This window comes from Podarcis vaucheri, assembly GCF_965113315.1.
Source record: "Podarcis vaucheri genome assembly, chromosome: 3".
Taxonomy (NCBI): domain Eukaryota; kingdom Metazoa; phylum Chordata; class Lepidosauria; order Squamata; family Lacertidae; genus Podarcis; species Podarcis vaucheri.
The window spans coordinates 106,654,463-106,668,466 of record NC_138761.1 but is presented as its reverse complement, the minus strand read 5'-3'; the positions used below and the strand labels follow the sequence as shown (position 1 = coordinate 106,668,466).

The window sequence follows — 14,004 nt, the reverse complement described above, 5'->3', positions numbered from 1 at the left end:
CAAAAACTTATGGAATATGCATACCGGAAGAATAAGAAATCAAGATAACAATTTTTTATATATAAAAGAATGGAAATGGTTTATTGAATATTTACAGATATATTATAAACAGATAAAAACATTGACAGGGTTATTGTAATAATCTGCAGTTTCATAAGAGTATATATTTAAAGAAGATGAATAAATGAGCAAATCAAGTTAATTTGGATATGCAGAAGATATGAAAAACAAATTTAAGGAACCGGAGAAAGAGGAGGAAGGAAGTCAAGTTTTGAAATGTCAAAATGATTGTAAAATTAGTGAAATGTATAAAATTAGTGAAATGTATAAACTTGAAAAGTAAAATACATTAAAATACATTTAAAAAACCAGAAAGGGGTGCTAAATTGAAAAAGGAAGAACTTTTACCTTTGCCACTCTACAAATGCTCATTGTCTAAAAAATGTTCATCTTTAGGAAGGTTCATCTTTAGGAATGTTTCCTTTCTCTCTGCGCTCTTAACATGAGGCAGCATTCAAAGATATGACTCACCCTCCTACAAATCTGCAGGCTGAAGCAGTGCAATCCAGAATTCTATCGCCATGTTCTGAATAATGTGCAAATGAGGGGTTGCCAAGTGTATCTTTTATTTTTATAATATCAAGAGGTGATGCCAGGGAAGCACTTTATAGAGTTCTCTGCCTTTATTGTATTGCATTGTTTTGAAGCTGTGCTTCATATGCTGTTTCACACTGTGTTTCTTATTGGATTTGTGTTTTGTCCATTATATGTTTGTAAGCTACTAACAAAGGATATTGTCCTATCAGGTGACCTAAACAATAATTAAAATAATAGAGTATCAACTAGACAGAGCCTGGTGGTTTTTCCTGTGTGTGTGTGTGTGTGTGTGTGTGTGCGCGCGCGCGTGCATGTGTGTGTGTGTGTGTGTGTGTGTGTGTGTGTGTGTGTGTATATATATGCAGGTTTTGGTGTCTTCGGGTGTCTTCCCGTGTAAGAGTCGGGGTGTCTGTGCGACGTTTCGACGAGGTCTCACTCGTCATCTTCAGGCTGGTGCTTTCGGCTTCTTGTTACTGGAACAGAGCAGAATCTGGTGTTTGAGTTCCTATAAATACTGTTGAGGGGTGTGGTATTTATAGGAACTCAAACACCAGATTCTGCTCTGTTCCAGTAACAAGAAGCCGAAAGCACCAGCCTGAAGATGACGAGTGAGACCTCGTCGAAACGTCGCACAGACACCCCGACTCTTACACGGGAAGACACCCGAAGACACCAAAACCTGCATTCCTGTACCCGTGAAAATCTACGAAAGCAAATATATATATATATATATATATATATATATATATATATATATAATATTTTGTTGATATGTAAAGTAACAGAGTAGCTTACAGCTAGGAAGCTAAATAACTCTTCTAAGTGATTGATAACTTCTTTCTAAAGACTATACAGTGGTACCTCGGGTTAAGTACTTAATTCGTTCCAGAGGTCTGTTCTTAACCTGAAACTGTTCTTAACCTGAAGCACCACTTTAGCTAATGGGGCCTCCTGCTGCCGCTGCTGCACGATTTCTGTTCTCATCCTGAAGCAAAGTTCTTAACCCGAGGTAATATTTCTGGGTTAGCGGAGTCTGTAACCTGAAGTGTATGTAACCCCGAGGTACCACTGTATAGGATTTTGAGGGAAGAGCTTCATTCTCATGAAGGCAGAGATCTGAGATCCCCGACTTTCTGTAGCATCAGTAGCACTGAGTTTGGAATAGGGGAAATTTCAGACCCCGCCAAGTGCCCCCATTTCCCAGGGACAGTCCCAGATTTACAGAAGCTGTCCCAGTTTCTGATGTGATCCTGGAATGTCCTGATTTTCCTTAGGACCTCCCTATTTTAAATGTTCCCTAAGACTGTCATGGAGCATTACCAGCACAGAATGCAGAGGCTGACGAGAAAGTCTACTTACATCTCCATCCACTTTCTCTCTCACTCCCTGAATGATCAAACCAAAGGAGCTCGCTATGCCTCTAGAGCCCTAGTGACCAAGGAGCCAGCAGAGGGAGGTGTCACAATGAAGGGTGTGTCACAAGGACCTCCGCAACCTAGCAACCACCAGCACTGAACTGGCACTACTCTCAACTGACACTACTAAATTTGCTTATCTGGCTTTTAATCCATGTTCAGCTTTTTACAAATATATAAAATGAAATTTATCCCTTTATAGTCAAGCTTCCATTGTTCCTGCACCTACTGAGCATTAGCTAGCTAATCTACCTCTCTGCCTCTTTGGTCCTATATTGCTGAACAGTGGAAAACCAGAAATCACCCCGTGTGTATTTATTCATTTTATTATCGTTCTTCCAGGGCTTTTTTTCAGGGGGGACGCAGGGATACACATACCCCTAAACATTTTGTGACTCTAAGTTTGACATCATTGAGGGACAGTATTTCAAGATGAGTAGGAAAATGAGAGTACCCCTAAATATTTTTATTTTTATTTTAGAAAAAAAGCACTGGTGACGAGACCCAGAGCGCACGGAAATGCCATTTCCCTTCCCACCACAGCGGTACCTATTTATCTACTCAAGCTGATATGCTTTTGAACTGCTGGGTTGGCAGGAGCTGGGACAGAGCAATGGGAGCTCACCCCATCATGGGGATTCGAACCAGCGACCTTCTGATCGCTGGCAAGCCCAAGAGGCTCGGTGGTTTAAACCAAAGCGCCACCCGCATGCCTGCTGGTGTAGACAAAACTGAGTTAGATGGACCAATGGTCTGGTTCAATTATAAGGCAGCTTCCAATGTTCCTGTAATTTCTCACATCAGACCAGACATTATCATTATCATCATCATACTTGTACCCAGGTTATCAGACTGGGTTGCCCCAGCCACTCTGGGCGGTTTCCAACATATACTGTATATAAAATCATAAGACCACAAGATGGCAGTAAACTCCAACAAAAATCAACAGTTTTAACTCCTCTTGTATACTTCTAGTTTAAGTAAGACTACATGAAAACATGTTGGATCACAGAATCGTAGAATAATGGAATTCCAGATTTGCAAGGAATCCCAAGGATCATCTGGAATGCAGGAATCTTCTGCCCAATGTGAGATTAAGAGTCATCATGCTGTCCCAACTGAGCTACGATTCGTGGTTTCCCATAAGCAGGCAAAATTATCCTTGAAATTGAGGCATGATCTGCGATGGTCTTAATAATAATATCTGTACAGTAAACGTTCTGCAGATCAGGTGGTTGATTTCTTAGAAACGGAAGAATCTTTACAGGTAGGTTTGTTGACCCCCCCCCCAACTTGCCATGCCCCTGTGTCTTTATCTGCAGACTGACACGCAGAATTCAGCAGGGGACCCTTTATATTTTTTTTGCTGCAAAGAGAAAGTGGAAGGGAAGGCTTCACCTGAGTTGCAGTTGCTGGCAAGAGTGCAGCTAAAGGCAGGAGCCAGGAGCCAGGCCCTTTATTGCTTTGTTGTTGTTGTTGTAGTAGTAGTAGTAGTAATAATAATAATAATAATAATAATAATAATAATAATAATAATAATAATAATTTAAACCCCACCCATCTGGCTGAGTTTCCCCAGCCACTCTGGGCGGCTCCCAATCAAGTGTTAAAAACAATACAGCATTAAATATTAAAAACTTCCCTGAACAGGGCTGCCTTCAGATGTCTTTTAAAAATAAGATAGCTGCTTATTTCCTTCACATCTTTTGTTGGAGTTCCACAGGGCGGGCGCCACTAATAAGAAGGTCCTCTGTCTGGTTCCCTGTTACCTCACTTCTTGCAATGAGGGAACCACCAGAAGGCCCTCAGAGCTGGACCTCAGCGTCCAGGCAGAACGATGGGGGTGGAGACGCTCCTTCAGGTATACTGGACCGAGGCCGTTTAGGGCTTTAAAGGTCAGCACCAACATTTTGAATTGTGCTCAGAAATGTATTGGGAGTCAATCCAGCAACATCTAGAGGTCTCCCCCGCCCCCCCTCTCCTGTACAGCAGATATACCTGGGAGAAAATCCCATCCCCTTTGTGATGTCAGAACACATCTGAGGACAAGAAACTTTACAGTGATGCCCTTTAGGCTAGTAAATGAGCTCCATTAGAAAGAGATGGACAACTGATCCGTTTCAATGGAGAACCAGTATCTTTTGATTTTTAAAATTAATTTTTATTTATGCTTAGCGTATTATATGAGATAAATAACTTTTAACACACTGTGGCTTTATGCTTCAGTTAGGGGTTGTTGTGATTTGCAAACCTGTAAGCTGCTTGAAAGCTTATGGAGACAACATACACACACAACAAAAACAAACAAACACTGAATCACACACTTTCACCAATTGTTTAGTAGAACTGCCCTGAGGTCTACGAGTATAAGGCAGCATAAAAAAACCCAACTAACTAAATATTAATTTAAATAAATAAATAAAAAGTAATGCCTGCCAACTGTAAAAATGTGGGGGTGGGGGTTTTCAGATTGTTTGTTTGAAGGCTTAGTCATTCTTCAAGAAACATATTCTTTTCTGGCACTGTAAAAAATAAAAATTGGAAACTCCTTTCCTCAGCTGACCTCTCTGGAAAGAATAAGCAAAACAGCTGAGTTTTATTTTGTCACATCTTTTATGGTTAATTCTGCTCTGTGGTTTGCAGTGATGATATCTGGTGACAGGGGTGTGTGCCCCTGCCCCAGGTTTTGCTGCTCATGCAGGCAGAAGAATTGGGGGGGGGGATGTTTCGTTGCAATTCCGTGTTCTAAATGAAGCCACATGGGCTGCAAATCGATGGACTTAATCCTATAGTGGGAGGGATATTTTTGTTGCTCTTGTAGGTTTAGGTTCTTATTGGGACACAATCGCTTTTCTGGAAATGTTGCTTCTCTCCCACCCCCTTGCCACCAGCTCTGACACTTGCAGAACAAAAGAAAATGACAGGACAAAATTATGATGAAGTTGTGTGTTGGGCAGGGAGCAGAACCTATGAGCGATTCACCAACCTGTCAAACGGCTCAATAAATCTCAGTTGCCAACGCACCACTTACGCCACAGCAGTTTCTTTCCCTTCCACTGGGCAGTTTCAGGGCCACCTCCTTGACTTCGGCGGTGCTGTGCCTGGCAACAAGTGACCAGTTGCAGCTTGTGTACAAATACACACACACAGCGAGAGCGAGAGGTGTTTGGAAAACAGCTTATGGAGAACCGAGCAACATTTCACGACCCTTTTTCTGAATGATGGAGCGACAGCTGCTGCGCACCTCTCAAGCAAAGAATAATAGAATTGGAAGCGACCCCACCCCCCTGCAATGTCAGAATCTAAACATGCAGTTCGCTCCCCCATCCGATTTGAAACCTACTTTAGCTTTGCAAATGCCAAAGTTTCATTGCTAGCAGTTGAAATGCTAGCAGTTTCATTTAGCAGTTTAAAAGCTAGCAGTTTCAGAGGGGCAAAAATGTCTTTACCGTGGAGAAAAGTTGGAAGAAAACTCTCCAGCACTGCGGAGAGCTCGTCGGAACTGGGGGCGCTTCTTATGGGACGGGGGAGGTTAAAAACACAAAGGTGGAAGCCGTCTCCGCTTCTAGCTCTGCCGGATCCCTCCTTGCAAATCTCAGCGCCTCACTCCGGAGCAGAAAGGGCTCCGCCCTCTTCCCATTGTTGGCTGTCAGTCACTCGGCACTTGGCCCCGCCCAAGCGCCTGCAGTCCCCGCCGCCAATCGCGGGCTTCCCGGGAAAGGATGACCTCACCCTCTCCGTCGCCATTGGCCAGCTATATTAAGAAAGTAGCCGGCGCCTTTAAATACCACAGCCCGAGTTGCCGCGGCGCCATGGAATAAAGTCGACGGGAGCAGCCGCTTGTTGGAAGGCGCAGAGGGCGAGGCGCGCGTCGTTGTTGCAGAACAGATCGCGGCCCGGAGGCTCGGCAAAGCAAAGCCGCGTCGGATTCCTTCCTGCGAGGGTTTGCCGGCCTCCAGTGATCCCTTTCTCCGGAGCCGTCGGGCAACAGGCGGCGACGAAAAGGGCCGCGCCGGTCCAGATTTGGAGCGGAAAAGAGCAGCTAGACGGCGCGTCGGAAGAAGAAGCCGGTGGAGGAGAGCCGCGGATAGACCTGCCCCGCCTGGACGTGGCGAAGTGGGCGGTTCCCGCCGCAAGGCCGGAGCCCGCAGGCGAGATCCTCCCGGCCCCGTCGGCCTCTCTCCCGGCGTCGGTTCGCGACGGTGCCCTGCAGAAGGCGCGAGCAGACGGCTGCTGCCGATCGCGGGGAAGGGGTGGCCGCGGTTTCCCTGCTGGAGCAGTATAACCGCGCGGGCTTGGCGCAGCTAGCCATGGCGGCGATCCGCAAGAAGCTGGTGGTGGTGGGCGACGGCGCGTGCGGCAAGACGTGCCTGCTGATCGTCTTCAGCAAGGACGAGTTCCCCGAGGTGTACGTGCCCACCGTCTTCGAGAACTACGTGGCCGACATCGAGGTGGACGGCAAGCAGGTGGAGCTGGCGCTGTGGGACACGGCCGGCCAGGAAGACTACGACCGCCTGCGCCCGCTCTCCTACCCGGACACGGACGTTATCCTCATGTGCTTCTCGGTTGACAGCCCCGACTCCCTGGAGAACATCCCGGAGAAGTGGGTGCCCGAGGTGAAGCACTTCTGCCCCAACGTGCCCATCATCCTGGTGGCCAACAAGAAGGACCTGCGCAACGACGAGCACGTGCGCAACGAGCTGGCGCGCATGAAGCAGGAGCCGGTGCGCACCGACGACGGCCGCGCCATGGCCATCCGCATCCAAGCCTACGATTACCTCGAGTGCTCGGCCAAGACCAAGGAAGGCGTGCGGGAGGTTTTCGAGACGGCCACGCGAGCCGCCTTGCAGAAGCGCTACGGCACCCAGAACGGCTGCATCAATTGCTGCAAGGTGCTATAATGGGGCGCGCAAAAAGGCGCAAAGAAGGGGCGGTTTTCTGGAGGGGCGCGCTGGAAAGCCGAGAGCCGCGCGCATGACAAACCCGGGGGGGGGGAGAGATGGGTGGGTGCCGTCGGAATGCATGCTTCTAGAAGGGGGCGCGGGAGCATGTGTGAACCCCCCACGAGACACGGGGAGGCCTTGATCATCATCGCAGAGGGCGGACCCCTCGCCAAGGCATCGCCCTGTTTGCTGACACTGAGAGGCAACGACTCTCCCCGCCTTCCAAAAGGGCTACTGTGAGACTTGAATGTACCGGGCTCCTTCCTTCCTTCCTTTCTTTCTTTCCTTGCTGGGGAGGACTGCAAACCCATCGCCAAGCGAAATATGGGAATCCATTTCTCGAGCCATTGTGATGGAGGCTATAGTAAAGACTATTGAGGTGTCTCCCCACCCAGGACTGAACGGATAGTAACTCTACAAAGAGACATTGTGCTGGACAGATTTGTTCTCTCTCCCCTCTCCCACGCCCAAATCTCCTGCTGTGAATTCGCATTTTCCTTGATGCTTTGAAAAGGGGAGGAGGGTGGTGGTTTTCCGAGGGGAGGGATCTCTGCTGTGTGTACATATAAAATATTCTCTCGTTTAAACCGGAATACTGAAAGAGTGTGACTTATTTAACACTGGACTGGGCCGCAGTCTCTCTCTGGAGACTTGTTATATTTCAGCTTGGGGAAAATGTGGCCTATTCTCTTGCCTGCCTCTGTTCCCTCAGTGTTTGTTCTTGTGATGGTTTTTTAAGAAAGGAGTTTGGAGGTCTGGAGAGGGCAGTGGAATGAGTTTGGGGGTGGAGCAGGGGAAGAGGGACATGGGTGGACAATTTTCATAAGCCTGGTGCCTGCCCTCCCTCTTGCTTCCCACCCCCTCCCCTTACTTTTTGAGTCAGCAAATGCTTCCCTGTGGTTTATTTAAATAAATTATCTTCCTTTGCAAAAAAAGAAAAAAGAGCCTACTTTGCACAAACCAGGATGTTTTTGTTTCCTTTTTTTAATTTTAATTTTGAACACTTTATGTACTTGCTGATCTTCCATCTGAACACTGTAGCATTGCAAAACACCCTCTTGGAACCTCAAACCTCATTCTGAGCACAACTCAACTAAGCACTTTCTAGCAAAACACTTCGAAAACACCCCTGGTGATGTCATGATTTAAGCACCTAAATCACTTTCACCAGTTGGTGATCAAGAGGGGGCTTGAAAATGTTTAATTTTGGCTCGATTGTGCCAACTTTGTTTTCTGTGTTACTAATTTACAAAGAAGTAAAACCACTGTAACTTCCTTTTGGTTGCCTTGAAAAAACAAGTAGGAACAATGTCTTGTGACATTTACTTGTCTTTTTAAAAGTTTTTTTCTTAATATAGTACTAAGTGCACTCTTTTGGGCTTATTTAAAATAGCAGTACGCTTATTTTCACAGGGCAACTTGTAGGCCTCTGTGAGAATAATCTGTACTTCTGTTTCGGAGAACACATTTAGTTTTCCCTTCCCCTTTACAATTTTTTTTTTTTTACAGTGGTACTAAAGACTCTTAAACACACACTACTAAATCAACCTGGTTAAAAAGAGAAGACCTTTGTAGTTTACATTAAAATTATATAAGCTGTGTATGCAGGTGGTTTTTTTTAATGTAAAGTATTAAAAAATTCTATGACTACACTCACAAATGCTCTTTGCACTTTTTTGAGGTGGAATGAATCCTGGTCCTGGATTTAAAAAAGCATTAAAAGGCTTAAAAAGTGAAGCTGATGATGATTCTTGAGACAATATATTTATAATTCTGTCCCAACTGTAATAGTGGGGCACCCTTAGAAGAATCATTTATTCTCTTGGACAGATTGAAATGCTGTGCAGAGTGAATTGTTTTAAATCCCATTGACTTTGTGGATTTAAACAGCCTAAATGCATGCAGGGTTGCAGTTTTGTGGCTGTGCTAAGCTTATGAGTATCTTGCACTAAAGGAGAGTTTTCTTTTATGGAGGGAGGGGAAAGCTGCTTTAAAAAAAAGAGAGTATTTGAGGCTGATCTCTAGTTCTGTAACAAGCAGCTGAAAAGCATAAAAAGCCTTTGTCCTGCTGGGGTGAAGTCAGTGCCTCTTCCGGGTCCTAAAGCCCGCTGACTTTTGTTTACGTGCTGTAAATGGTAAATTAAAGTGCTATGGGAGCTGCAGACACTGATTAGATCAGGACTAAGTCTGATATGGGGCTGTTGCCAACCAGGCAAAATTCTTGTTCTGACAAAGATTTACGAGTTTTGACATGACCCGCTTTGCTGTTGTGCATATGTTCCTGGCGACTTGAGTTTAACTGAAAGTAGTGTGTGAATGTGAGCTTCACCGGCGAGGGCTTTTGCTACACTTTGCCCTCCCTGTGGAGAAAACATAAATCCCAGGCAACGCTGGCATAACCTGCTGATCTATCTTGATTTACAATACTAGTGGGAAGAAGCGAATCAAGAAGATGCCATCTCACTAGAGCAAACCCCTGGAAATTCATCCCGCTTGTATCAATGCAAGTCACTTGCAAATTGTTCCTGTAGGTTGCAGGTGGCTAACCCTAGTTTGGGAGCCTGGTCTGGCCCCATGAGCAATTTTTTCTGACCTCCGATGCCCCACCAATTTCGGTGGCGGGGCAGGGGAAAAATTGACCTAGCAGTGAGGGACAGAACCCAACACCCCTAATGAGGATGCAAATTGCCCTGTCCCCAGTCATCACATTGTTGTTTAGTTGTGTCCAACTCTTCGTGACTCCATGGACCAGAGCACTCCAGGCACTCCTGTCTTCCACTGCCTCCTGGAGTTTTGTCAAATTCATGTTGGTCGCTTCTATAACACTATCCAACCATCTCGTTCTCTGTCGTCCCCTTCTCCTTGTGCCCTCCATCTTTCCCAGCATCAGGGTCTTTTCCAGGGAGTCTTCTCTTCTCATGAGGTGGCCAAAGTATTGGAGCCTCAACTTCAGGATCTGTCCTTCCAGTGAGCACTCCGGGCTGATTTCCTTCAGAATGGATCGGTTTGATCTTCTTGCAGTCCATGGGACTCTCATCAAGTAGCCCACATCAACTGGGGGAAGGGTCATAACCTCAGCTGATGTTCATGGTGGGGGGCTATGTTAAGGCAAGAGAGTGTTTGGTAGTCACAACCAAGTGGCTTGTGGGTCCCTGAAGGTTGGTCAAGGCTGCCTGAAGTTCTCAGATCCTACTCCCCCCCCTTTCAAAAAAAGTTAACTACCCTTTGTTTTAGGTACAGAACCATCTTGCAATATTGATAATGTACATGGAAGTTTGATTTTACAGAGCTGCTAAAACAAGGTCCTTTCTGTGTGATCACACAAGCAACTGGAAGCTTTTATTTGAGGAAAGAGAGAATGGGTACCCTAACCTGGCACATTCTGAATGTTCACTTCCCTTCAGCTTCAGCTGGAATGGCCAGTGTTTAGGGGTGATGGGAGTTGTAGTCCGGCAACACCAGCAGGTTGGTGAAAAAACTCAAGAGAAGTAGATTTAATTGTTTTTAATTTTGGCAGAAATTTGGAAACCTCCCAGCCAATCACATGCATCTCTTTATATGAGTTAATTATACAACTTACAGAGGTTTTTTTTTCTTCTTTCTGTGAAGGGCAAGGGGGATTTTGTCATTTGGAAGGCAAAGGGGTTGGCAGATGGTTCTATAAAAGGGCATTGCTGCTGATGTGATACAAAGGAAGCCTTTAGCACTGCCAGCATAAGCTCAGATGACATTAGCATACAACCTAAATGAATACACATAACTCTTCAGAGTGATACTCTGAATTTAACTTTCATGTATCTCTGGGTATTACTCGGGTCATGTTGGCATACAAAATCCTGCTAGATATGCACGGATCTGGACAAGAAAGCACAGAAGACCAAGATAATTCGGGAGGTGATGCCAGAATAGGTTTCTAATGGGCAGCTTGTGTTGTTAATTTAAAATAGGATCTGTTTTTCTGTTGCCTTTAGCCTCGGCCCATAATGAACCCTTGAAGCTGATATGTTAGATTTGTGCTGCGCTCGCTTCATGATCTCGGTGAAATTTCAACTAAATGAAATCCTTGAGTGGTCTGATGAAACCAGCACGCTCCCCTACAATAATCTGCCCAGGGTCCATTGTGAAAAACTACAGGTGGTGTTTTGTTGGTGACAAGGGCTGCAGACCTTATCAGCTGCTTGATTTTACCCTTATAACCCTGTATGGGCTCCCTCAACTGCCATGAAATTAGCTGAGCAAGCCCATAAGCTACTATTTAGGTACGCAAACAATGCAGGCTATAAATTGAATAAATAGCGATAAGTAACTCCCACTCCACAACAACAACAAGGAAAAATTGAATGCAGCAGTGCTGTGTATCTGGATGATTTTCCTGCAGGACTCATTGGGGCCCCAATGAGCTAGCTGTGTGTATTTGCCATTCAGGGTCAATACTTCCTTTGCAAGACTAGAACTAAGTTGGGACAATCATCATTAATCCTGGCCTGGCCACTTAATACACATTGCCCACAGAGAAAAGGAGCTTCCCCTGTCCCACCCTCCTGCCAACACATGTGTTAGTTGTGTGTGTGTGTGTGTGTGTGTGTATGTATACAGTTGTTGTGTCTGATTCTTCGTGACCCCATACAAGATACACACACACACACACACACACACACAAAACCAGATTATCAATCAATATATCCATTTACATTCCCCCCTTTTTATCCCCCCCCCCGGACTTCCCTCAGCTCCTCTCTCTGGTTTCTTTGCACATATAATCCACTGCAGATTGTAAAATTGTAGATATCATTGCCTTATCTATCATATATTCAACAAATAAGTTTGTGGGTGTTTATTCAAAACCTGCCAAGGAGTCCAAATCATTTTGTTGTCTGTGTTAGTCTAGTTTAAATGAAGAAGACTTGTCGTAATATTCATCGCTCCATGAAGCAATAGGGGGATTGGGGCACATTATGGTTGAGCGTGTTGCGGCGGATAGATTTGCTCAGCTTTGGAGAAGGTCCAGGTCCAGGTCTTGTCTTGGCCTTTGGAAGGGTTTCAGATAGCCTTGGGCAATGCTCACACCCCTTCAGTTCAACCTGCTTTGCAAAGTTGCTTCAGTGACATGAAATAAGAATTGTGAAATGCTTTTTGTACCGTGCAAAAAGCCGCATTGCTCCTCCCTCTGTGTAAATTTAGATGTGCAGTATTTTAAGATACGATGCTAATACAGGGGCAATGGATTACCAGTTGAAAGATAAAAACTCTGCGTGTTTATTCTTTGCAGCTCTCCCATAAGTCTTGCTGTCTATATTGTGAGGAGCAAGCAAAGGCATTTCTGGATATGTTGATGTAGAAACCCCCTCAAAACCCTGTGCATACTCTGAAAATTCAAGCTATTGGCCTTCAGGGTTTCCATGAGTAAAGTTTCCCTTCAAATGCAACCGTGTTGATCTAGGAAAGCAATTAGGCCTCTGATTTGACAAAATACATTTAACATACTATTTCTTCCAAACACAGTGTCTTTTTCTCAAGTTACATTCGCAGTGGCTCTGGCTAACAAAGGTTACATAACTGAATTGATACATTAATCATCTTATACCAAACTCGATATTCTGTTTCCAGCAAAATTCTTTCAGGCAAGTTTTATGACCCTTGCACTCTAGTGATTTGAAGTTGTTGAGTACTGTAGCTTAAAGAAGAGTCACTCTTTGCCCGCTGCTGGGAAGAGGGGAAGAGGAAGAGATATACTTTACCTCTATTGCCAGAGGCATTGTAAGTGGGCGGAGGCTTCCCAAGGCATCTGGTTTGGCCACTGTGAAGACAGGATGGCCATTGGCCGGATCCAGCAGGCTTGCCTTATGTTCTTATGAGCATGGGCGGATGGCTTCTGCCTCAGTTGGTGCAATCTCTTCTATTCATCCTCCCTTCTAGAGAGAAGCAGAAACATTTTTACGTGATGTGGAAGCAGGCAGGTGTACTGGAACATCTGGGAGAAGGTCTTGGACCAGAACAAATAAAGAAGGGTCTATGTTTTCAGAAGCCAAGTAGATCATGCCAATGGCCAAATGCTGAAGCCTTGTGTGTCCCTGAAAATTTTACAGAGAGCAGACTTGGGTCTTCAAGGGACATAGTAAGACACTTGTCCTCATCTCTTACTAATTCCTTCAAGGAATAGCCACATTCCAGTACAGGGGCAATCCTCTGTATATTCCTGGGTGGATGACGCTGGGAACTTGGTCAGAACATGGCAGTGTCACAAACCCGATTCAGAGATGCATGTGGAACTCAAGGGGCAGAGGGGTGGAGCTCAAATAGTAACTACAGAGAGTTTGCTTGCCACCTGGAATTATAGGTGTGTTTTGGTGTAACCTCCAGAATGAGCATCAAGATGCTAGTACATTTTGGTGCATTTTAAGCAGGATTCTTTTAAATGAGGCGTTTTTTTAAAAAAAACAAGAAGCTTTAAAATGCTGGTGAGCTCAAACAGGCACATCACACTCACTGAACAAAACCTGCAGTTTCCCTCCGAAGTAGTAACTCTTTGCACTTGGCTGCCTTAAACAATCTAGACATTTGGCTTTACAGTGGTACCTTGGGTTACATATGCTTCAGGTTACAGACTCCACAAACCCAGAAATAGTACCTCGGGTTAAGAACTTTGCTTCAGGTTGAGAACAGAAATCATGCTCTGGAGGCAGCAGGAGGCCCCATTGGCTAAAGTGGTGCTTCAGGTTAAGAACAGTTTCAGCTTAAGAACAGACCTCCGGAATGAATTAAGTACTTAACCCGAGGTACCACTGTATAGAACTCATGCAACTTTAGCGCTGTTAAGTTTGATGTAGCTACAAAATCCATTTTCCCAGTAGCTGGCAAGCAAACCACTTCAGATCTGGCCATGTAGCCTGATATTACTCGACATCTTCTAGTCACCAGGAAGATAAGAGCCAACAGAGGCTTTTCTAATGTTGGAGCACTACTCTTCTTCTTGTAATAACTCTTTATAAAGTTAAGTGTAAGCAGAACACGAACTGTAGTTTGACAATTTCTTCCTCATCAATGAAAGA

The 14,004-nt window shown here is 45.1% G+C and overlaps 1 protein-coding gene across 1 annotated transcript; it reads left to right on the top strand.

The window, feature by feature from the left end:
* The first annotated feature begins 5,815 nt into the window (after nucleotides 1–5,815).
* On the top strand, nucleotides 5,816–8,484 carry RHOB (ras homolog family member B). Its single transcript, XM_082215689.1, has one exon. It carries the CDS (start codon nucleotides 6,323–6,325, stop codon nucleotides 6,911–6,913), a length of 591 nt encoding a protein of 196 aa, XP_082071815.1. The 5' UTR covers nucleotides 5,816–6,322; the 3' UTR covers nucleotides 6,914–8,484.
* Nucleotides 8,485–14,004: the final 5,520 nt, after the last annotated feature.